This window comes from Podarcis bocagei, assembly GCF_964188305.1.
Source record: "Podarcis bocagei genome assembly, chromosome: 5".
Lineage (NCBI taxonomy): Eukaryota > Metazoa > Chordata > Lepidosauria > Squamata > Lacertidae > Podarcis > Podarcis bocagei.
In genome coordinates this window covers 7,097,034-7,122,531 of record NC_138129.1, presented here as the reverse complement: position 1 = coordinate 7,122,531, position 25,498 = coordinate 7,097,034, and the positions used below count along the sequence as shown (strand labels likewise).

Sequence of the window (25,498 nt, the reverse complement as noted above, 5' to 3'; positions counted from 1 at the left end):
CAGCATGAGTTTGACCAAACTGTGGGAGGCAGTGGAAGACAGGAGTGCCTGGCGTGCTCTGGTCCATGGGGTCACGAAGAGTCGGACACGACTAAACGACAACAACAAAAAGCCCTTCTTGACAAAGAGCACTGTTAAACTGTGGAACTCCTTCCAGCTGGAAGCAATGGCGGCCACCAACCTGGATGGGTTTAAGGTTTAACAGAGAGTTAGACACATTCATGGGAGGAAGGGGCTATCGGTGGCTACTGGCCACGTTGGCTATTCTTGTACTTGGGTTCTGCTTGATGGTCGGCCACTGTGAGAACATGATGGTGGGCTAGATGGACCACTGGCTTGATCCAGCAGGCTTTTCTTAGGCCAGGATTGCACCTTCTGGATTGAATCCTGCATGCAGTGGGCCCTGGAGAACATACTGGAGAACTGATGCCAGTCAGACGATTTTTGCACTCCATGGGCAAAAAACAAGGTAACTAAAGGCAGGTTCCTCTGTGGTTTCTCCTTACATTTTTTAAAAATGGGAGGGCGTTTTATTCCCCCCCCCCCATGCATGCTCCCATCCCCATTATATTTTAAGAGAGAGTTCCCTGCGCGATGAGGAGACGATGATCTGCGCTGTGGCGAAACAAAGTCGGTGGGTGGCAACCGCAGCGGAGATGCAGAAAACGAGAATTATTATTTTTTATTTTTTTAAAAAATATGAAAATCAGAGCAACCCTAAGAGGGGCAGCTTGAACTCCTTCGCCCAGACGCCCCAACTCCAGTTCTGCGCCTGGCCACTTCTGCAGCGCCCTTGCTTGCGCCGGCCCCCTTGGATCGCGGCGCACCTGCTGGACGACCCCCACCCACCCAACTCCCAGTGCGCGCCCCCCCCCCTAAAAAAACAACACACCACCACCCAAGCCAGCTCCGTCCTCCTCCCGTCGGGCGCCGATCCCCGGCTGCAGCCGGGGGAGGAATACCGCGAGAGTTGCAAGCGGCTTCCCTCGGCCCGGCTGCGAAGGTAGGGAGAGGGGGGAAAGCGCGCACGGGGGGTGGGCGCATGGTTGTGGTTGTGTGTCTGTGTGTGTGTGTGTGTGTGTGTGTGCAAGTGTGCGAGCGACGTGGTGGCGGCGGCGGCGAGGGGGGGTCTCCGCGCATGAGCCGGCGGCGGCGAGGGCGCTTTGGCCGTGCGCATCGCTGTGCGCGCCCGGGCCCCGCCGGCCGAGCGAGCGAGAGGAGCGCGCTGCCCGCCCGCGCCGAGGTAAGCCCGGAGCCCCCCGCCGATGCCCGGCCCTCGCCTCGCCTCCCTCCGGCCCTTCCCCACCCGGAGAGGGGCTTTTACTCCGCCCGGTGGCCCCGGCCCGGCCTCGCCGGCCGCCTCCCCAAGGCTCGCCCGCTTCCTTGCGCCCCGCGGAGCTGGAGAGACCCCGGGCGAGGAGGAGGAGGAGGAGGGCGAGGGGGCAGCAGCGCCTTCCCCAAACCCCTCTCTCCTTCCCCCCACCCCTCCCTCCTTTTCTTTTCCTCCCATCCTTCTCTCTCTCTCTCTCTCCCTTCCTTCCTTCCTCTCTCTCTCTTTCTCCTCCTTCTACATAAAAAGTCGCCATTTTGCTTCATTGCTTTTCCTGGGCTTTTTAATTAATTATTTTGTATGCCTTCCGCCCCCCCCCCCCATTTCAACACCGCCCCGCGCGCTCGCCCCAAAGAGGGGTGGGGGTGGGAGGCAGATTTCCTTTTCTTCTTTTCGGTCTATTTATATGTTTTTTTTCTTCTTTTTCCTCCACCCCCCCCCACCCTCTCCGCACCTTATTTTGCATGCGCGGAGATCAAACGATCGCGGGTGGAGGGCGGCTGTTGCTGTTGGTGGTAGGGGGTTTATTTGTGTGCCTATATATGTGGTGGTGGTTGTTTTAATTTCTCGGATCCCCCCCCCCCTTTGCAACCCTCTCCCTTCCCAAACCCTCCTGCTGCTTCTCGCCCGCTGCAAGATTTTATTTTTTTTTAAGCAAGCGAAACACCCATCTCTCTCTCTCTCTCTCTTGCATTCTCCGCCAGCGCTGCGTTTGCTTGATTATTCGAGCTTATTTTGGGGGGAAATGGGAAGGGGGGGGTGAAGCAACCGAGTTCTGGAAATGTGGAAAAAGAGAGAGAAATAGCAGAGGAGGTTCGGACTTTGGAAGTGGATTAGAGTTGGGTGAGCTTGTCTTGTCTCTCGCGCCCCCCCCCCATTGCAAACTAAGCGGCCTCGCCCCTGGGCAGCGACAGGTGGTGCGACCCCCCCCTTTCTCCAACACACATATCGTGCACTTGGTGTTAGGCACACTTGCGGAAAGTGGTGCAGAGCGGAGAGGTGGGTGGGGCCCAGGTGAAGATGCTTGACCTACCTGGTCAGGTCACTTGGAGGTCACGAGGGCAACTAGCTCCTGGAGGCCGCCTGCCCTGCCCAGAGGTCAAGGTCAACGGTGTCCGAAATCGAGGACCTGAACGACTTCTCTCCTTAATCCATGTGATCCTGGCTTGAGCGTACAAGCGCCTAGATCGAGAAACTGGCGTTTTTTGGGGGGAAGAGGTGTGCAGCCTGAGCCCTGGATCCCTGGCAGTGATGCTGCAGCGCTGCAGCTCCCCGTCGCAGCGCACCTGCTTTCGGGGCTGGGCCAAACGGTGGCGACCCTCCTGCTGCCTACAGGCGGACCTCGTCCTTTGGGGCGCCTGGTGCGTCTCAGATGCTGTGACCCTGGACCATGCCTTTGTCTTGAGGTGCTTTTGTGCGCCGTGCAGCAGCGAGGCAACTGGAGAGAGAGGGAGCGCGCAGCGAACATCACCGTCTTCTTGGCGGGCTGGTAGGAAGACCAGCGCAGGCTCACCCCGGTCCAACCCCTAGATAGGGTCGGGAAAGGCTGCCTGCCTGAAACCGCCTGGGGAGGCTCTGCCAGTCTGTGTAGACAGTATTGAGCCGGGTGGGCCAATGGTGCGACTCAGTTCAAGGAAACGTGAGAACTGGGGCAGTTTTAGCTACAGAGCTGAAGCACAGAAGGTATCCTGGTCAACTCCGGGTAGGGGTGGGAATGCCTCCTGCCTGAACCCCTTGAGGGATGCTGCCAGTCAGTGCTGGGCTATGTGAGCCAGTTCGCTTCAAGGCACATTCTAATGTTCCTGTGTCCCCCTCCTTTTTAAGGATTATGGGGGCTTGGAGGCCCTGAAAAAGGAAATAGAGATCTTGGAAGAGGCTGCGGGATTATAAGCACCTTGTCACCCCATTTATTTGGCAGGGTATATGGGTGCTAACAAAACATTTCTGCTTTCGGTTTTGATCCCTGCAGTACACACCTCCTGCTAATTCTTCCTCAAAACCCACCTTTCCTACCCAAACCTAAGCATCCTGGAAATTTTCTATACAAGATGGGACCATCAGCAGCCGCGGGTCACAATAGCTAAGTCGAACCTCCACATTCAAAGGCAGTCTATCTTTCAATATTAGTTGCGGAGGGGGCGCATTTTGCTTTTGCATTCTTATGGTTTCCCTGGGGGCACCTGATGGGCCTATGTAGGAAACGGGATGCTCAGTTAGGTAGACTTTTTGGTTTGAGCTCGTTGGGCTTGTCTTAATGTGTTAATTGCATTTTCTTTCTTCGCCTTTTGGTATCCTTCTATCTCTTTGTAAGCTCCTTGGGGCAGGGACTCCCTCTTCCCTTCTGCTCATATTAACCATAACGTGCCACATGGATTAATGGCAGAATGTCATCTATGTAATTGGGCTGCATTATCGGAGAAGGCAAGTTTTCAGGGGTATTATCCATCTGGAACAAAGCTTGCCGTCTAAACTTGATGTCTGTGGTGGAATATTTTGCATGTCTTGCAGAAGCAAGGCCTGGAGTCATATGAGGATGCTGTAGCTTAATGATGGTTCGATTTGTTAAGTGCACAGCTGCGTTTGCCCGTTTCAGGGTGGTAGTCAACAAAGTTTTACTCTAAATAGACCCATTGAAATTAATGGAGCAAATTCAGCCATGTTCATTCCTTCCAGAGGATCATGCGCTGAGTAAAACTTAGTGGAATACAGTCATACCTTGGCTCCCGAACAAATCGGCTCCTGAACGATCGAAACCTGGGGGGGTGAATGTTCCGGTTTTCGAACTATTTTTGGAAGTCGAACTTCCGGCGCGGCTTCCGATTGGCTGTAAGAACTTCCTGCAGCCAATCAGAAGCCACGCTTTGGTTTCCAAGTGTTTTGGGAGTCAAAGGAACTTCTGGAATGGATTCCATTTGACTCCCAAGGTACGACTGTACCACCCTAAGAGTCTTGGAGGGTAGGTCACTATTATTTCCCATTTCACAGGGAGAAAAACTGAGGCTGACAAATTTGCAGATGTACCTAAGACTACAGAGTGAGCTCCAATCCCCGGGCAAATTATTTGCTGGGTTCTACTGATTATTTGCTCAGAAAGTTTTTTTAGAAAAGGATAAGTCGGATAGAGAGTCCTGGAATTCCTGGGCATTTGTTCCTCCTCTAGTTCCTTTCAGAAATGATTGATCGGCGGCATTTAGCGTCCTTTAAAATTATCATTACGGTGTTTTCACATTCGCCTTTTTACGCCTGCTGGCAGCGCGGTGTGGGAGGCGATCGTTAATCCTCTGAGAAAGGAACCTTGAAATCATGGGATGCGCACACAGATTTCCCGTTCAACTGATGGAGGGGAATTATACCCGTTTTAAAGCTTATCCGTTTAAAAGTGCTGTGCACGGAATCTGTTCCATTCAAAACAGGTTCTTTTCTCTCCCCCCCCCCCATTTTAAATGCAAGGTCTGCGGAAGCAAGGAAAAGGAAAAAGGAGTCCGTTTTTAATTTAATCCAGGCTTTGGCGGGTGGGCGGAGGAATAGAGCTCTCCGTGTCCAAGAAGTTTTGTTGTAGGAAACACACACACACACACACACACACACACACACATAAAACCCCCACACCAACAAAAAAACTTCTACATATCTTGCATAAAATGAAAGGGAAGGGAATTGTAGAAATCAGTAGGAGGCTAGGAAATCATTCTCCTGTCGCACAGACCTATGTTTACTGCAGCAAACAACTTTCTAAACTGCTTTGCCTAGCAACCCGTGTGTGTGTGTGTGTTTAACCCTTTCCTCACTGTCATTTTCTCCCCTGCAACACGTTCCTTCCAAGCCATCTCTCCCCAAACAGCATTCAAGTCCGCAAATAAATCTGGTGGGGTTTGTGCAACAACTCAGACAGAGAGATGGTTGGAGGAGTGCAACAGTCAAGGGGAAAGGTTTATAGTATCCCCAGCCCACCTGCCCCCCCGCTCACTTGTCCAGGGATTCTCCTGTACAAATGCCCCCGTCCTGTAGGGCATCTGCTTTGGGTGGTCACAAGGTCTTGAGTTTGATTCCCAGCATTTCCAGGCGAGGCTGGCAAACCCCTATGTAAAATATCCTGGAGATCTGCTGCCAGTCCGTGCCAGTGTTACTGAGCCAGATGGGTCAAGACAGCTTTCTGTGGTCTTGTGTCTTGTATTGCAACCATGGGTTTGGGACATTCTGCTTTAGGAGTGGGGCTGTCGGGAGTTGAGATCTTGTGTGTCGGCAAGCTTGGTGCCCTGGGCGGCACTGCTGCCAGGCGGACCAGTTCCCTGCCTAGGATGGGGCAGCTGTAGACCTTGCTGGTGGTGCCACCTTAATGATAGAGAGACCTGCATCCTCGTTGAGATGCTGTTACTAGGGCGCTTGGAGAAGCCTGCTCCAGACCTCCCCAAACCTGGAGCTTCTCCCAAGCTGAATAATAGTAATGTCCCAATAAAAAAAATCCTTCCAGTAGCACCTTAAAGACCAACTAAGTTAGTTCTTGGTATGAGCTTTCGTGTGCATGCACACTTCTTCAGATACACTGAAACAGAAGTTGCCAGATCCTTCTATATAGTGAGAAGGTGGGGAGGGGTATTACTCAGAAGGGTGGTGGGAATGGGAGATTGGCAGATAGCTGAGATGAGCCTGTTGACGACTCTTAACGACTGTAATAGGTCTTACAGGAAAAGGCAAGGGGTGAGAAGGTGAGAAATGGCTTAGTCAATGTCCCAGTAATGAGAAATGGCTTAGTAATGTCCCAGCCACTCTGGGCAGGTCCAACACATAAAAACAATATACAGTGGTACCTTGGTTCTCAAACTTAATCTGTTCCGGACGTCTGTTCCAAAAACCAAAGCATTCCAAAACCAGGGCGCGCTTTCCCATAGAAAGTAATGCAAAATGGATTAATCCGTTCCAGACTTTTAAAAACAACCCCTAAAACAGCAATTTAACATGAATTTTACGATCTAACGAGACCATTGATCCACAAAATGAAAGCAATAAACAATGTACTGCAGTCACACAATCAGTAGCTGAACCGGGTTCCACACAGTCACAAAAACAAAACAAAAAGAGTCGCAAAAACAAAAAACGCAAAATAAATAGCAAAAACAGACTGACCTCAGCGTAGCACTCAAAATGGAAGTGTGGCACTCAAATTGGAAGGGTAACTCTCAAATTGTCATCGTAACACTCAAAACGGAAGCATAATACTCAAAACGGAAGCATAATACTCAAATCAGAAGCGTAACACTCAAAACGGAGCATGTTTGGCTTCCGAAAAACCAAAACACTTCTGGGTTTGCAGTGTTTGGTTTCCAAGTTGCTTGAGTAGCAAGGCGTTTGAGAACCAAGGTACCACCGTAACATCAAACATTAAAAACTTCCTTATACAGGGCTGCCTTCAGATGTTTTCGAAAAGTTGTATAGTTTTTTATCTGTTTGGCATCTGGCAGGAGGGCATTCCCTCGGCGCTGGACCTCAGTGTCCGGGCTGAATGATGGAGGTGGAGACGCTCCTTCAGGTATACAGGTCCGAGGCCGTTGAGGGCTTTAAAGGTCAGCACCAACACTTTGAATTGTTCTCAGAAGCATCCTGGGAGCCAGTGAAGGTCTTTTAGGACACTTAACTTAATGAAAAGTGTGCAGGCTGTCAGTGTGGGATGTCACCTGAGTGCAAGGCCTCTGTGAAGTTTCAAATATCCTCTTTTAAAAAATTAACATTAGCGAACATATGTGCACTTTTAAAAATGATTGTTAATATTTTATTAAGAGAATTTCAGTTAAAAGAAAGTGGAGAAAGAGAAAGAAAGGGGGAGCAAAACAGTGCAGTGTTTTGTTTTTACAATGCGTTCACTTCTGACAACAAATTTTAAAACGGACCTGGCCTGCTTTGGAGCAAAGCACTGGCGTTTATTGACGTACTTGACTTTAAAAACACAGACATACTGGAAAAATTGCACAATATTTTACTAGAAACATTTGAAATACATGAATGTTTGTGTGTGTGTGTGTGTGAGAGAGAGAGAGAGAGAGAGAGAGAGAGAGAGGGAAACACCCACAACAATTGAAGCTTAAAAATAAAATATTTATTAAAAACAGAACCCACAAAATGTTTATTGTTTCAAATTACACAAAATTAGCTGAATGTCTGACCAAACTGCGGGAGGCAGTGGAAGACAGGAGTGCCTGGCATGCTCTGGTCCATGGGGTCACGAAGAGTCGGACACGACTAAACGACTAAACAACAACAAAGCTGAATGTATTAATGAACTGAATTAGGAAGAACAGACAGCTCAAGGTAGTCATAGAAATACAGGCCAGGTATTGCTTTGCGTGTTTACTCCGAAGCAAGTGCCACTAAACTAAAGGGAGATTACTTCCAAGTAAGAGTGCATGAGTTATTTTACAGACAATGCAGTTTATGATAGATGTTGCTGCTTAACACTGGAGCGAACCAACCAAACCATTTGTTTCTGTTAATAAAGATTGAGGAAATGGCACCAGAACACTAAGCAGATCTATGGCAAAGTAGATCAAATCAGTATCTTTACTACTAAAAAAAAATAAAAAATCCTGAAGGTCCCAGGCCACAGGAAGGTTAGGCTGGCCTCAACTAGAGCCAGGGCTTTTTCGGCTGTGGCCCCAATCTGGTGGAACGCTCTGTCACAAGAGACTAGGGCCCTGCGGGACTTGACATCTTTCCGCAGGGCCTGCAAGACAGAGCTGTTCCGCCTGGCCTTTGGTCAGGGCACAGCCTGACTCCCTCCTTTGGCAATCTTCACAGAACTTTAGCCTAATGGTTGCCATCAATTTGAGTTGAATTAATTTTAATGAAATGATTTTAGAATGTTGTATTATTTTATTGTTGTTAGCCACCCTGAGCCCGGCTTCGGCTGGGGAGGGCGGGATATAAATAAAATTTATTATTATTATTATTGTTACACCACAGCAAGACAGGTTGGTAACTAGGGGTGGAGCAACATCAACAATAATGTGATTAAAAAATAATAATAACACCAGAACCAAACCTGGAGCAGCCAAACACTTTCTGCATTTAAGAAATGAGAAAGGTAAAGGGACCCCTGACCATTAGGTCCAGTCATGACAGACTCTGGGGTCGCGGCACTCATCTCGCTTTATTGGCCGAGGGAGCCGGCGTACAGCTTCCGGGTCATGTGGCCAGCAGGACGAAGCCGCTTCTGGCGAACCAGAGCAGCGCACGGAAATGCCCTTTACCTTCCCGCCAGAGCAGTACCTATTTATCTACTTGCACTGGTGTGCTTTTGAACTGCCAGGTTGGCAGGAGCAGGGACCGAGCAACGGGAGCTCACCCCATCGTGGGGATTCAAACCTCTGACTTTCTGATCGGCAAGTCCTAGGCTCTGTGGTTTAACCCACAGCGCCACCCACATCCTAAGAAATGAGGAAACAGACAGTCTAATTGGTTATCGGTTCAGTGGTACCTCGGGTTACATACGCTTCAGGTTACATATGCTTCAGGTTACACACTCCGCTAACCCAGAAATAGTGCTTCAGGTTAAGAACTTTGCTTCAGGATAAGAACAGAAATTGTGCTCTGGGGCACAGCGGCAGCAGGAGGCCCCATTAGCTAAAGTGGTGCTTCAGGTTAAGAACAGTTTCAGGTTAAGAACGGACCTCCAGAACGAATTAAGTACTTAACCCGAGGTACCACTGTATAGGCTTAGGGATTCAGGGGCGCTGAATGGGGGACGAGCCCCCCCCCATTTTCAGGGAGGGTGCTGGGGTCCCTCAGTATTTTGTGGCCACGACGTGCCCCGCCAGGTCTACCTGCCGCCGTGATGGGCCTTGCGTAGCCTTACCTCCAGCAGCGGCAGGCCCCGTTGGGTCTCCCCCCACCGCGTGACATCACACACGTGCGTTGGGGCTCCCCCCCCCCCCAGTGTTGGGTGGAACCCGGCACGTATGTCGGCGCTGTCTGCTCTTCTGCTTTCCCCATGCCTAAAAGCACAGGTCCAGGCCGTTTTCCATTTGGCCCCCGCCACTTTCCCCAGGAAAACCCAGTTGGCATTTGGTCCGATTCAGCAGTACGGTGCTGGTTTTCCAAGGAGAGAGGCAAATTGGAGTGTGGATGACCCTCAGTTCCCAAACTTGTGTCTGGGCTGGACCTCACTAGATGGAAAGTGGGCGCTCTCAGAATTTTTAATCTCTCTTTATAGATGACTAGTATGTCAGGGAGATCGCTCTTTCCTCCCCGGCATAAGTTTATATTTTGATGTTTTAAATCCAGCTTATGGGTCTCTGAATGGTTCGACCCAGAAAGAAACTGCTGTTTCAGACATAACCGGGCCATTGCTTCTTGATTTGCAATGAGTGGTAGTCACCTGAGTTTTACTCTCTGCGGTGGCTCCCCATCTGTGGAACGCTCTGCCCAGGGACGTTTGCCTGGCGCCTTCATTATACACCTTTAGGTGCCAGGCAAAAACATTCCTTTTTAACCAGGACTTTGGGTGATCTGATTTACATCCTGTGCTCTTTTAAAATGTGATTTTTTTGGGGGGGGTGCTATTGGGCTGTTGTTTTTTATTTTTATTAGTTATTTTGTAGTTTTATATCTTGATTTTATTCTGTGAGCAGCCCTGAGACCCCCCCCCCCGGGTTAGGGCAGTATATAAATTCAATCAATCAACAAAAATTAGACTCACGAGTAAACCCATTGAAATCAATAAACCTAACGAAGGGCTTGTCCAGATGGTCTTTTGTGATGAGTTTCTAGGCACAGGTCCAAGTGGTTTTTTGTGTGTTTTGTCCTGACACTTTCCCCAGGAAAACCCACTTTTTACTGCTGTATCGGAGCGAACGGCAGTTGGGTTCCCCACAGATTGACATTTGCTTCAAATCAACGGTAAAACAGCAAGGCGATAGCCTTCCAGTTTGGTCACCATCACTTCCTCGCATGAGCTGCATGAAGAAGACCTTTTATTTTTTGCACTCTTGACTCCTCTAGCATTCAACTTTGCTGCTTATCCATGAGTTCTGGCGTTGTAAGAGGGAGAAAAAGTTTTGTCTGTCTATATTGGTGTTTTACAAACTCTGGTCCCCAGCTGTTTTCAGGACTACAACTCCAATCATCCCTAGTTGGCAAGACCAGTGGTCAGGGATGATGGGAATTGTAGTCTGGAAAAAACAGATGGAGACCCACGTTTGGGAAACCCTGGTCTATATCCTTTACTTGACTCTTCAAAGAGAGCACCACCCCATCCAAAAGAGGCTGGATCGCAGATTCTGGACCAGCTGCCCTCGAGGAGAGAGATAACCTCTGCATTGTGCACGGATCCTGTCCACATCTCTTCTGTTCTGGCACATAAGAAGATGATGATTCTCAGTTCTGCAAATCCAATATCCAACTTCTCCCCTGGCTTCCACCACAGTGTTGAATACTAACCAATGTGCTTGGCGCTGTGGTCTAAACCACGGAGCCTCTTGGGCTTGCTGGTCAGAAGGTCAGCAGTTCGAATCCCCATGACGGGGTGAGCTCCCGTTCCTCTGTCCCAGCTTCTGCCAACCTGGCAATTCGAAAGCACACCAGTGCAAGTAGATAGATAGGTACCGCTGCGACAGGAAGGTAAACGGCGTTTCTGTGCTCTCTGGTTACTGTCACGGTGTTCCATTGCACCAGAAGCAGTTTAGTCCTGCTGGCCACATGACCCGGAAAGCTGTCTGTGGACAAACGCCGGCTCCCTTGGCCTGAAAGCAAGATGAGCGCTGCACCTCATAGTCGCCTTTGACTGGACTTAACAATCCAGGGGTCCTTACCTTACCTTTTTTACTAACCCATGGACTTTAATCATCCCAGAGAAATAGACAGCAAAAAAACTTGCAGAGTCAAGAGGCCTTTCAGAATTCCTTCTATCCTCCTGTTCCACGTTTTTTGCTCCAGGTCGGTTTCCCAGGTATTAAGCCTAATGTGGTCCCAGGCAAAGAGCCAAGCAGAGCCATTGACATTATTAATTAATGGCTAAGTTGCTGCAAATGGCCACATTGCAGATTAACTTTTTTTTTTAAGGGGGGGGAAGGGAAGAATTGGGTCGGTCAAAGCCAAAATATAACAAAGACTTCTGTCCTGAAGGAGTGATTAAGCTAAAGCTTTGCTTTCTAGCCTGATTTGCCTGATAATCTGGTTGTTCTACAAACGCTCTCCCAGAGAAAGCAAGGAATTCTCTGCGTCAGCTCCCAGCGGTGCTCGCTTGGGCCGGGGGGGGGGGTTGGTTCTGCAAAACGATTTTCTTCCATTCTCAGGCACGGCAGAAACTACCCCGAAGGCCTTCCATGGGCCTGGACGCAATTGGCATTTTGCAGAAAATCTAGTTATTACCCAGGACCGGAAACAGGTGGTGCAGGAGCGCTTAATTCCATGCATCCACCACCAGCCACCGAACGACCACATTCACAGCATTCTTTTAAAGCGCTATGATTCCACTTTAAACAGTCGTGGCTACCCCCAAAGAATTCTGGGAGCTGTAGTTTAAGCGCCCTAAGAGTTGCTAGGAAACACACACCCCCGTTCCTTTCACGGAGCTACAATTCTCAGTCGCTCTTCATGGGAATTTTAGCTCTGAGTAGGATGGGGCCTGCTAGCAACTCTCGGCACCTTTAACCAAAGCTGCAGCTCTCAGAATTCTTTGGGTGAAGCCATGACTGTTCAAAGTGGTAAAGGTAAAGAGACCCCTGACCATTAGGTCCAGTCGTGGCCGACTCTGGGGTTGCAGCGCTCATCTCACTTTATTGGCCGAGGGAGCCGGCGTACAGCTTCTGGGTCATGTGGCCAGCATGACTAAGCCGCTTCTGGTGAACCAGAGCAGCGCACAGAAGCGCCGTTTACTTTCCCGCCGGAGCGGTACCTATTGATCTACTTGCACTTTGAGGTGCTTTTGAACTGCTAGGTGGGCAGGAGCAGGGACCGAGCAACGGGAGCTCATCCCGTCGCGGGGATTCGAACCGTCAACCTTCTGATTGGCTAGTCCTAGGCTCTGTGGTTTAACCCACAGCTCTAGGGCTTTAAATTTATAGAGTGCATCTGGTTCAAAGCTGATGCATTGATATAAGCACCCTGCAGTTAAAGCTGCTCTTGTGTCTTGAATTGGGGAGGGGGGGGGGAGATGGCTTCCAATAGGAACCTGGCTTAACGCTCATCGTTTTATAGGAAAGACCACTTAAATGATTCATACCGAGAATTTAGATAAGACTCACGTTTCCCTGTTTAGCACAGTTTCCCCATTAATAAGGAAAATTGGAAATTTATCGCTCAGATCTCCTCATTAAAACCCGCTCCCTCTCCCCTTTCTCATGAAAATGAGAAAAGAAGCAAAAGAGAAGAACTCTCTGCATGGAGGGTCTCTGCAAGGCCTAACAGAGAAATCATGATTATTCACTTTTTCTGTATTTGCACTTGGGCTGAGCACGTCTCCCTGAATTCATTAATGAGGGAGCTTCAACCTCAGCGGCTGTTGAATTGCTGCTTTTTCTGGGCTGGGGAATCTGGCCCTCCAGACCTTTGCTGGACTTCAGTTCCCAGCATCCTTGACTGCTGGCTAAGGTTGATGGGAGTAGGAGTCCAGTGACACCTGGAGGCCTGCAGGTTCTCCAAGCCTGTGCTAATCATGTACATTTGGAAACAACTGGAACATGGCAGCTAGACTGGTGACTGGGAGCGGCCGCCGAGACCATATAACACTGGTCCTGAAAGGCCTACATTGGCTCCCAGTACATTTCAGGGCACAGTGGAATTTGCTGCCAAGGAGTGTGGTGGAGTCTCCTACTTTGGAGGTCTTTAAGCAGAGGCTTGACAACCATATGTCAGGAGTGCTCTGATGGTGTTTCCTGCTTGGCAGGGGGTTGGACTCGATGGCCCCTGTGGTCTCTTCCAACTCTATGATTCTATGATTCTATGAATTCAGTGCTGACCATTAAAGCCCTGAATGGCCTCAGTCCAGTCTATCTGAAGGAGCGTCTCCACCCCCATTTTTCCACCCGGACACTGAGGTCCAGCGCCGAGGGCCTTCTGGTGGTTCCTTCGCTGCGAGAAGCGAAGTCACAGGGAACCAAGTAGAGGGCCTTCTCGGTGGTGGCGCCCGCCCTGTGGAACGCCCTCCCACCCGATGTCAAGGAAATAAACAACTATCTGACTTTTAGAAGACATCTGAAGGCAGCCCTGTTTAGGGAGTTTTTTAATGTTTGATGTTTTACTGTATTTTTAATATTCTGTTGGGAGCCGCCCAGAGTGGGGAAACCCAGCCAGATGGGCGGGGTATAAATAATATATTATTATTATTATTATTACTACTACTACTACTACACAGGAATTGGCCTCCTACTCTTGAAGAGGCAGGATCAGGCTGCTTTTTTATATAGCAGGTGACAGGTGCAACCCAAGTCTTCCTTCTGTCAAGCTCCGTTCTCACGCCGAGCAATCAGCCTGCTTGATCGTGTCCTTTCTCCTTTGCTTTTAGCCATGGCAGATTCATATTCCTACAGAGGTGGAAAGAAAGTGGCTGGATCTAGCAAGACCAGCACAGACAAAGACAGCAGCAAGGCAGAGATGAAGATAAACCCGGCGTATGAGCAGTTGAGGCTTGGTGAGTAAGCGTACCACCTTTTCCAGCTGCAATGGGAAGGGCTTCGTTTGAATTAAGAGAAGCGCCATTGGCTAGGGGAACCAAAACAGGGCCCTCTATAGGTTGTTGGGCTACACCTCCTATCGTTATCAATGGTTTGGGGTGATGGGAGTCTCAAATGTGGAAGTTGTCTTCCTGGCTACCTGTCTCACGGCAGTGCAAGGAAATAAATACAGCGGTACCTCGGGTTACAGACGCTTCAGGTTACAGACGCTTCAGGTTACAGCCTCCGCTAACCCAGAAATAGTACCTCGGGTTAAGAACTTTGCTTCAGGATGAGAACAGAAATTGCGTGGCGGCAGTGGGAGGCCCCATTAGCTTAAGTGTTGCTTCAGGTTAAGAACAGTTTCAGGTTAAGAACGGACCTCGGGAACGAATTAAGTTCTTAACCCGAGGTACCACTGTAGCTAGGAAGCACGTACAGGTCGGGGTACTTGATAAATTAACACTTTGGTTGAATAAAAGGTACCGTCATACCTCATGTTATGTTTGCTTCAGGTTGAGCGTTTTCAGGTTGCGTCCCATGGCGACCTGGAAGTAGCGGAACGGGTTACTTCTGGGTTTCGCCGCTCGCTCATGCACAGATGCACAAAATGACATCATGCGCAAAAGCGGTGACCCGCGTATGTGCAGACGCAGGTTGCATTCTGTTCAGGTTGCAAACGGGCCTCCAGAATGGATCCTGTTTGCAACCAGAGGTACCACTGTATTCCATTGCCTGCCAGCAAATGTCCCCCACCGAAACGAAACCCAGTACTTTGGAACAGCAACTCAGATTGGAAATGGCCGTTCTCAAGTTTTGTGAGGTTTGCTGAGTTGAGAACGCAGTTGGCTTCCGATGTCGGGCGTGGTTCCTGCGCAAGTTGCCATTGCCCTTATTCAACGAACTGTCTGAACTTCCACAATCTAAATTGGTTAGGATGTTGCCTTCCATTCAAAACGTACTCATAGAACCGCGGAAGGGGCACCCAAGGGTCATCTAGTTCAACCCCAGCCATGCAGGGATCTCAGCCACCCAACCTTTCTGTACAGCATTAGCAACATTGCACGTGGGAACAACAAGCAGCCTTGTGTGAAAGCACATCCAACCAACGTTATAGGTCTGGTAGGTCTTTTTTGTTTTCGAGTTTACAAAAACGTGTTGCGGAAAGGGCCCAGGACAACGCAAGTGAGCAAGAATCCAGTGCAGATTGTGTAGCCTGTGCTAGTTAGCTAGAACGCTCTGCATATAGTGTGCAGAGTGTTTGAGGACCGGGACATTTGCAGGGAAACCAAAATGCTTGTTTACAAAGCTATTGTACTACCAGCCTTACTGTATGCTTGTGAAACATGGACCACTTATAAATGCCATCTCCAACTCCTCGAAAGATTCCATCAATGGAGTCTCCAGAAATTTTTACACATCACTTGGGAAGACAGGCAGACTAATGCCAGTGTACTGGAAGAACCAAAGATCACCAGTGTCGAAGCAACGATTCTTCAACATCAGCTTTGTTGGACTGGTCATGTGCAGATGCCTGATGATCGTCTTCCAAAGCAACTACTCTATTCCGAACTCAGAAATAGAAAGCGTAATACTGGTGGTCAACAAAAGAAGTTTAAAGAATCTCTCAAGGCAAATCTTTAAAAAATGCAGTATAAACACTGCCAATTGGGAAACACTGGCCTGTGAGCTCTCCAATTGAAGAATAGGTAAAGGTACCCCTGCCCGTACGGGCCAGTCTTGCCAGACTCTAGGGTTGTGCGCTCATCTCACTCTAGAGGTCGGGAGCCAGCGCTGTCCGCAGACACTTCTGGGTCACGTGGCCAGCGTGACAAGCTGCATCTGGCGAGCTAGCGCAGCACACGGAACACCGTTTACCTTCCCGCTGGTAAGCGGTCCCTATTTATCTACTTGCACCCAGGGGTGCTTTCGAACTGCTAGGTTGGCAGGCGCTGGAACCGAACGGCAGGAGCGCACCCCGCCGCGGGGATTCGAACCGCCGACCATGCAATCGGCAAGACGTAGGCGCTGAGGTTTTACCCACAGCGCCACCCGCGTCCCAATTGGAGAATCGCCTTTACCAAAGGTGTCATGGACTTGGAAGACACTTGAACTCAGGACAAAAGGGAGAAATGTGCTAAGAAGAAAGCATGCTTGGCAAACCCTCACCGTGATTAACTCTTGCATGGAAACCTATATTCTCGCTGTGGAAGGACATGTGGATCCAGAATTGGCCTCCACAGTTACTACTGACTCCCTATTAAAACTGTGTTCATGGAAGACACTCTTACTCAGCTGCGAGTTATCGCCAAAGAAGAAGTGTGCTCAGCGCCAAGTCTTCTTTGTCATGCAGTAGAAAGCATTTTAAATCAGTGGACATCCAACAAAATGTAAGATTGACGGATGTATTAATTCAATCCACCATGTCATTCTTCCCCATTCTGCTTTCAGGAAATGCAACTAACGATAAAACGGAAGGCAAAAGGAAAGGGAGGCCGAAGGCAGACGGCCAGGCCCTGAAGGATATTCCGGTAAGATTTTAATCGTATTTCATTTCTTGGGAACTGGGGAAAAGGAAGTAGAGACAGGATAGGACAAGTTTGGTGCATTTGAGTGCAGGAGGGGGCCTGATTCTGTTCCCAGGTCTTTTCTCTGGGAAGCCTTTGATTCGATGTGAGATACTGGGGTTTGCGCGTTCAGAAATTTTGCTTTCATTCCTCTTGCATTAAGTGGGTCTTTCCCCCTCCCCTCTGCTCCACGGATGTTTCCTATATCACAGCTGCCTCTGATGAACCAGTGGAAAGAAGAGTTCAAGGCCCACTCCAGGGTGAAATGCCCCAACTCGGGCTGTTGGCTCGAATTCCCCAGCATCTATGGCCTGAAGTACCATTACCAGCGCTGTCAAGGGGTAAGGAGGATGGAGGTGTGTCTTCTGTTTTGGTAACCCATATTTACAGCTTGTGATAATGTCCGTGCCAAATGTGGCCCCTCTTCACACTGCTTTGACCCTGCCAGAGTGTGGCTGTCTTAATTTATATTATGGGTAGGCAAACTAAGGCCCGTGGGCCAGATCCGGCCCAATCGCCTTCCAAATCCGACCTGTGGACTGTCCAAATCAGTGTGTTTTTACATGAGTAGAATGTGTGCTTTTATTTAAAATGCATCTCTGGGTTATTTGCGGGGCATAGGAATTCGTTCATTGTTTTATTGTTTTTTCCCCCAAAATATAGTCCAGCCCCCGCAAGGTCTGAGGGACAGTGGACCCCTGCTAAAAAAGTTTGCTGACCCCTGATTTATATGCATACACTCACTTAGGGAAGTGAGAGAAGAAATTCGATTCTATTATCATTTAAAAGGCGAACATACCAAATTTGCACCTTCCGAAACAATGCGCAGATCAAAAGGCAGCCAGCCTTTGAAATCTGCACTTCTCCGAATTTTGCAATGCAGTTTTCCAGCCCCGGTGTGCACAGGAAGGCATTTTAGTTTTTTTTATTTTTAAAAAAGGTGTAATGTCAGGGAAGATCGCTTTGCAAAAAGGAGAAATTTGCACTAAAACGCTGAGGAAGTCATGAGGACTTAAAAAAAATAAATCACAAACTGATGTGGAAAATTGGAGGACTGAATTTAAGATTAGGAAAGAGAGAAACTCAAGAGAAACCAAAACAGAAATATTTCTCCATCTCTGCACACCAACCCACAAGCCTTGGCCGTTTGGTCACTGTTATTTTAACACAGAAGTTGCATTAAGACAAAATTATGAATCTTGCCTGCTGTGGTTTATGATGTTGCAGCCGCAAGGCAGGTTCTGAACTAACTAGCCAGTCATTTGCTGTTTGGCTTCTAGGGCTTGCCGATCGAAAGGTCAGCGGTTCGAATCCCCGCGGTGGGGTGCGCTCCCGCTGCTCGGTCCCAGCGCCTGCCAACCTAGCAGTTCGAAAGCACTCCCGGGTGCAAGTAGATAAATAGGGACCGCTTACCAGCGGGAAGGTAAACGGCGTTCCGTGTGCTGCGCTGGCTCGCCAGATGCAGCTTTGTCACGCTGGCCACGTGACCCGGAAGTGTCTGCGGACAGCGCTGGCCCCCGGCCAATAGAGTGAGATGGGCGCACAAACCCCAGAGTCTGTCAAGACTGGCCCGCAACGGGCAGGGGTACCTTTACCTTTACCTTTACCATTTGAAGCCACAGAAGTACTTAGATTCTGCTTCCTTACACAGTGCTAGAAAAGCGGTCCACCTAGTTCAGTATTGTCTACTCAGACTGACAGCAGCTGGCCAGGGTTTCAGGTAGGGGACAGCCCTCCCTGGAGATGCCTGGAAGACTAAATTGGGGGTGTTTTGCTTGCAAAAGAGGTGTTCTGCCACTGAGCTACCCCTGTCCTCTAATTCACCTGCATGTAGGATACTTTGATGTGCATCTCCTTCTCTTATAAATTCTCCCCTGCTTCCCTCCAAAAAAACCTTTGGAAAGTCCTTGCTCCAGTTGCCATCCATTCATGACTACTGCAATGTGCTCTACATGGGGCTGCCTTTGAAGGTGACCGAGAAACTACAACTAATCCAGAATGCGGCAGCTAGACTGGTGTCTGGGAGCGACCACTGAGACCCTATAACACTGGTCTTGAAAGATCTACAGTGGCTCCCAGTACGTTTCCGAGCACAATTCAAAGTGTTGGTGTTGACCTTTAAAGCTCTAAATGGCCTCGGCCCAGTATACCTGAAGGAGCGTCTCCACCCCCATCATTCAGCCTGAGGTCCAACGCCGAGGGCCTTCTGGCAGTTCCTTCATTGCGAGAAGCAAAGCTACAGGGAACCAGGCAGAGGGCCTTCTTGGTAGTGGCACCCGCCCTGTGGAACGCTCTCCCACTAGATGTCAAAGAGAACAACAACTACCAGACTTTTAGAAGACAGCTGAAGGCAGCCCTGTTTAGAGAAGCTTTTAATATTTGAGGCATTACTGTATTTTAATATTGTGTTGGAAGCCGCCCAGAGTCTCCCAAATACAGGCGTCTCCCAGCCTGTGCAGGGCTTCATTCCTGGCAACCGCACGCAACCCGGGATGTGTGCGAATGGGGTTTCTCCCCCGTTGCACCCTTGCCTCCTTTCAGTGCTGAAAATGGCTTGCATGTCTGCAGGAGCACGCATGCAGATCCTTTGCAAGTGGGGAGTTGCTTGTACACACACAGAGGAAATGAGCTAGAGATCCTGTTCCCACAGTGGCCAACCAGCTGCTTACAGGAAGCCCACAACCAGGGACCTGAGGGCAGTAGCTCTCTCCCCCCTTGTGATTCCTGCATTATTCAGAGGCATCCTGCCCTGCAACTTAACTTTCTCAGATCCCGGAGAAGGACTTGGTCAGGTGCAACATCATAGTAGCTGCAAACCCCTCTTCCAAAGGAGACCTGATGCATCTCACTTCATTGCGCCCTCCAAGAGCAAAGCTTCCCTGCTTAGACAAGTTTGGGCAATTGCTTGAAGTGCGAATTAACTTCTTCTGGGACACTGTTGTTTGCGCTCTTCTGCACTGTTCCGTTTACTTTGCGTTGGTGTTATTTTGACAAATGCTTATTGATACGCTCCGAGTTGCTTTGAGCTTGGAAGGGAAATCGTAGCCGGAGGAGCAGGAAGGAAATGCCCAAACTTGCCTAAGCGGGGAAATTTGTAGGATTACAGTTAAGTAACAGGAGTTCCCATTCATACCTCTGGCCTGCAGGGTGCTGGGCTGAGTGATGTTTATACTGTGGATTCTGTGATCATTCAGTGCAAGTGAAGAAATTGGTTTGTATCCTAGGAGTGTCAGATTTCATGTTAAGGGGAGGAAAAGACAGAAAAACATGCAAGCCCTTAAGCTTAAATGTCCATGCCTTAAAGTTTGGGGGCAATGTCTGATAAAAAGAAGAGAATTCAGCTTGTGGGACTACTGAGAATGAATTACTCAACATAAGCACAGCGTATTTATTTGCTTTTTAATTCGTTAACTACCTACACAGTCCATGTGGATACATACCAAATGTGTTTCATTTGCATCGCTCCAGGCAGATTGTAAAGTTCAGATGTTTTGGCAGAGAATTTGGGTTACCATGGCGCAGGGGTGGATAGGGAGAGGTTTGTAGGGACGCAGCGTGCAGCCAATGAACTGATCATTCATTAGATATATGTTGCAGTTCTCCTGACATTTTGAAAATTGATTTAGAAAGGGGCTCCTGATTGGCAAGGCAGCAGTGTGTGTGCGTGCACTTTTGAATTGTTATTTATTTTTAATGTCCTTGCAAACTCAGAGGAGGCAATCTCCCTTTCCCCCTCTTTCACAGGAACATAAGAAGTTGCTTTATCCCAGGTCAGGTTATCCCAGGTCAGATCATTGGTCCATCTTTTAAGTGCCCCACACCTGAAAACAACAACAACAACTTATTTATGCCCCACACATCTGACTGGGTTTCCCTAGTCACTCTGGGCGGCTCCCAACAGAGTATTAAAAACACGATAAAAGATCAAACATTAAAAACTTCCCTAAACAGGATTGCCTTCAGATGTCTTCTAAAGGTCGGATAGTTGTTTATTTCCTTGACATCTGTAATGGGATGATTAGCTGCTTGTGCGTAAAATCGTGCTCCCTCAGAGTTTGTGCGACTCCACAAACCTCTGTGTGTGACAGAGCTCCACAAACATGTCTGCTCTTAGTCACTCGTAGAGTCTGACAGTGGCTGTCTGCGGAAGCGTTTCCAGCAAAGAAGCTCCTTAACGGAAACGCGTCTCCTGGACTCACGGCGTGACAGTTTCCGGCGAGGTGTGGGTCTCCCTATGGGAGACTCAGATACCTCCCCACTGTTCTCGCTGGAAGCGTCTCTGAGCCCTCCCTCCTGCTCGCATTCCCTCAGAGATCCACTCCTCCCCCCGCTGGTTCCTGCCTCAGCTGTTGAGTCTCTCTCTTCCTCCCCGAGACCCTCCACCGCCTGATGCTCCGATGGCAGTTCCCTGACATCCACCTCCCCTCCAGGGCCCCCCTCACCCCCTCCCATTTCCTCTTCCCTGGGAGGTGAAGGGTAAAAACCCCGAAAAGAATCTTCTTCATCTTCAGACGTCTCGAACAATTCCCTCCATCGATCGCCGTCCTGGCTCGCTGAATCCTCCTCCTCTTCGGAATCTGTGAACCCCTCCAACTCCTCTTCCTCGTCGGTGGTGGCAAAGTATTTCCTTCGGAACCTCGCTACAGGCTGAGGTTTGCGTGGGAACCTCTGATGAAAAGTTTCTATTAAAAATTCGTCATTGACATCCTCTGCCCTAACCCAGGTGTTTTCCGACTCCGGTTCCCCTTCCCACATTACCAAATACTCAACTTGATCTCCCTTCCACCTGGAATCGAGGATCTCCGCTACATGGTAGCTGTGTTCCTTCTCCTCCATTGCTGGTCCCCTAGTGACCCTCCCTTCACTGTCCCCTTTATACGGTGACAGCAATGACCTGTGGAAAACTGGGTGCAGCTTCATGTGGTTCGGTAACCGGAGTCTGAAAGCCACTGGGTTGACCTGCTGCATGACTTCAAATGGTCCCAGCCTTTTGGGTCTTAACTTCTTACAACCCCCTTTGAATGGCAACCCTTGGGTTGACAGCCACACCTGGTCCCCCACCCTGATGCTTTCACCTTCCCTTCTGTTTTTGTCTGCCTGCCTCTTATATTCCTCCTTAGCCCTGTTTAAGTTGAGTTGGAGCTGGCGATGTATCGCTTCCATTTCTTCAACGAACTGTTCTGCAGCTGGAACGCTCCAGTTCTCCCCCTCCCCCCCTGGGAAGGCTCTGGGATGGCACCCGTGATTAGCCAAAAAGGGGCTCATCCCCGTGGACACGTTCTCTGCATTGTTGTAGGCAAATTCTGCCAACGCCAGCTTCTCCACCCAATCATTCTCTCTGTCATTCACATAACACCTCAAATATTGCTGGAGAACACCATTAGCTCTTTCCGCCTGCCCGTTGGTTTCTGGATGACGGGCCGTTGAGAAATTAACCTCAACATGCAGTAAGCTCATGAGCTTCCTCCAGAACCTGGAAGTAAATTGTTTCCCTCGGTCTGAAACCACCCTCAAGGGGGCGCCATGCAACCTAAACACATTTTCTACAAACAATTTGGCTGTTTCTTCTGCTGTGACCGCATGTGAGCAGGCTATAAAGTGGGCCATTTTAGTTAACAGGTCTACCACAACCATGATGGCTGTTTTCCCTCTAGACCTTGGCAGATCAGTCATAAAATCTATGGCCACTGCTTCCCACGGTCTTTCAGGTGTGGGTAGTGGTTCTAATAAACCTGCCGGTGCCCGCCTCTCCCCCTTGGCTCGTTGGCATTGTTCACACCCTCTCACATACTCCCGCACATCTTCCCTGACCTTGGGCCACCAAAATTCCCTGGTAACCAGCCACATGGTTTTGTGTTGCCCAAAATGCCCTGCTGTGGGGCTATCGTGCAGTTGCTTGAGTACCTTCTCCCTCAATTCCCCTTCGGGTATATATAACGCTCCCTTGTAGTACAATGCCCCGTTTCTCTCCTCAAAACCCCCGGGTTTCCCTCCCTCCCTCCTGAGACCCCTGAGTTTGTCCTGGGCGTATTCATCATGCACCGTACCCTCTACCAACTCCCTTTGCCCCACCAATGCCGCCCCACACACCCAACGGTCCTCTGGAATGACATGGGTCTCTTCGGGTGCTCCCTCCCCCTCCAAATATTCAGGTTTGCGTGAGAGCGTCCGCCCTAACGTTCTCTGGGCCTGGCACGTAACAAATCTCAAAGTTAAATTTGGAGAACTCCTGGGCCCATCTCAACTGCCGTTGGTTGAGTACTCGCGCAGTTCTCCAATACTCTAGATTCTTATGGTCCGTGCACACTTGCACCTTATGTTGTGCACCAATTAGCAGGTGCCTCCATTTCCGGAACGCCTCATGAATAGCAAGAAGTTCCCGGTCGTACACCGTGTAGTTCCTCTCGGATTTGTTCAGCTTTCGCGAAAAGAAGGCACACGGTCGCCACTCTGACTCCTCCTTCCCCGACTGCAGAAGAAGCACCGCCCCTATGGCTCTGTCAGATGCGTCTGTTTCGACCCTCAGCTTCTTTTGTAAGTCCACATGCAGAAGTTGTTCTTCCGAGGCGAAGGCCCTTTTCAGTTCCTCAAACGCTCGCTCCGCCTCCGCCGTCCATACAAACTTCTTTTTACTGCTGAGACAGTCCGTAATGGGCGCCGTCAGGTGGGCGAAGTTTCGGATGAACTTACGATAAAAGTTTCCAAACCCTAGGAACCTCTGCACATCCTTCTTGGTTTTGGGTGTTTTCCAGTCCAGCACTGCCTGCACCTTACCGGGATCCATGGCCAATCCCTTGTCTGACAGGCGGTACCCCAGGAATTCCACCTCCTTGGTATGAAACTGACACTTCTCCAGTTTCACCCACAGCCTGTTGGCTTGCAGCCTGCTCAACACTTCTCTGACGTCTCTCACATGTTGCTCCTCATTCTCCGAATACACCAACACATCATCTAGGAAGGCAACGCAATTCTTGTAGAGTAAAGGACCCAGTACGTGGTTCATAAAAGATTGAAAGCACGCTGAGCCGGCTTGTAATCCAAAAGGCATAACGAGATATTCAAATGCCCCCAAAGGGGTAAACATGGTGGTTTTCCATTCATCCCTTTTCCTTATACGTATCAGGTTGTACGCCCCCCTTAGATCCAGCTTTGTAAAAATCTTTCCCTTCCTCACCCTGGTCAAAATATCATCAATCCTGGGCATAGGGAAAGTCACTGGTTCAGTCACTGCATTTAACCTCCTAAAATCACATACAAGTCTCGGCTTGTCCGTGTGCTTTTTATCCACAAAAAACACTGGGCTACCCCCCGCTGCTTTGGACTCTCTGATGAAGCCCCTCTTCAGGTTCTTGTCAATAAATTCTCGCAACTCCTGCATTTCTCTGTCTGACATGGCATACAACTTGCCCACAGGAAGCTGTGCTCCAGGGAGTAAATTGATCTGGCAATCAAAGGGCCTATGAGAGGGTAGTTGGTCAGCTTCCTTCTCGCTGAACACGTCGCTGAGATCTGCATACTGTGGTGGTACCTTCACCTTCTCCATTACTTCCGTCCCTGCTAGGGTGGCTTGGGCCCCTGCTGAGCCCTTTTCCCCTTTGCAGTGTTCTAAGCAATGTGCTGAACCAAAGGAAACCACTCTTTGATGCCAGCCCACCAGCGGATCATGTAGCGCTAGCCAGCTCATTCCCAAAATAATGGGAGCGCCTCCCAAGGTGGCCACATTAAACGCTATCAGTTCTGTGTGCCTTGCCACCCTCATAATCATTGGGACGGTCTGCAAGCTGACTCCTCCTCCCAACAACTCCCTGCCATCGATCGTGGTCACCTGCAGGGGGTTGCTTAAAGGGATCGTCTGTATCTGGTGTTCAGCAGCAAACTCCTTGCTCATAAAATTGCAGGAGCTGCCTGAGTCCAACAGCGCCTTTATTTTTAGGGGGTGTCCATTTTGCAGCTCTAGCGACACATCAATAACTAGAGCAGGTTGAGGAGCTTCTGGCACGGGCACTTTCACTGCTCTTTGGCCTGGCTGCAGTGCCCCGACTGTGGCAACCAGGCGTTGGCTTTTACCTGCTCCGTTTCTCCCTGCTCTCCTCCCTCAACAGCTCCCACCATCCCTTGCCATTCCTTCCTCTGGGGGCAGACTCTGGCAAAGTGGCCTGGCTGTTGGCAGAGATAGCATTTCCGGGCGCCTTTTCCCTCCTTCTTAACCCCCTCACTGGGTTTTGAAAATGCGCGCGCGCGCGCTGTTCCGATTTCCATCGGCTCTGCCGGCGGGAAAGCTGGCTCAGGAATGTCTGGAATGCGGAACTCCTTCCAACGTTCCCCTTTCCCTTCCCGCCTCTCCAAGGCTCTTGCCTCCTGACGCGCTCCTATGGTCAGCGCAGATTTGGTCAGCTGATCCATAGACACTGCCCTGGGGCTCCGGGACAGCTCGTCTTTCACAGCCGAAGAAAGACCTTCTTCAAATAGCATCTGAATAGGTGCCGCCGATAAATCCCAACCCAATCTGTGAATCAGCATGGTAAACTCAGTCCAGTACTCACGGACAAATCGGCTTCCCTGCTTGCAAGCCATTAGCTGTCTGCGCACCACCCCTTCCTCAATATCGCTGGAAAACATGATATCCATTGCTCTAAAGAACTTCATCGTGTCCTTTAGGACGTCATTGTGCGTTGCCATTAGGGGTCGAACCCAGTCCCGCGCCCCTTTCTCAAGATGCCCAATTACGAAAGCAACTCGCGATTCCTCATCAGGGAACTCATCGAACTGCACATTAATGGCATATTGCATCTCTGTCCTAAAGGCATGGTAATCCTTGGGGTCCCCCCCAAACTTCTGCACCAATCCTGGTACCTTTCTGGGGAACTGAGTGGCTCTCCCCTTCTTGTCTGCATCCTGAGCCCTTCTCTCCTCAAGCCTCGCCGTCTGCAGCGCAAGTTGGACTTCCAACGCTCGGTACC

The 25,498-nt window shown here is 49.7% G+C and overlaps 1 protein-coding gene across 1 annotated transcript in view; it reads left to right on the top strand.

Annotated features, from left to right (window-relative positions):
• The first annotated feature begins 889 nt into the window (after positions 1–889).
• The window catches only part of ZNF512B (zinc finger protein 512B), a 49,600-nt gene continuing 24,991 nt past the window's right edge, over positions 890–25,498 (top strand). The window contains 4 exon segments of the mRNA XM_081196165.1: positions 890–1,003; positions 13,824–13,949; positions 16,423–16,502; positions 16,751–16,879. Coding sequence (XP_081052291.1) covers positions 13,826–13,949; positions 16,423–16,502; positions 16,751–16,879 — 333 coding nt within the window. The 5' untranslated portion in view covers positions 890–1,003; positions 13,824–13,825.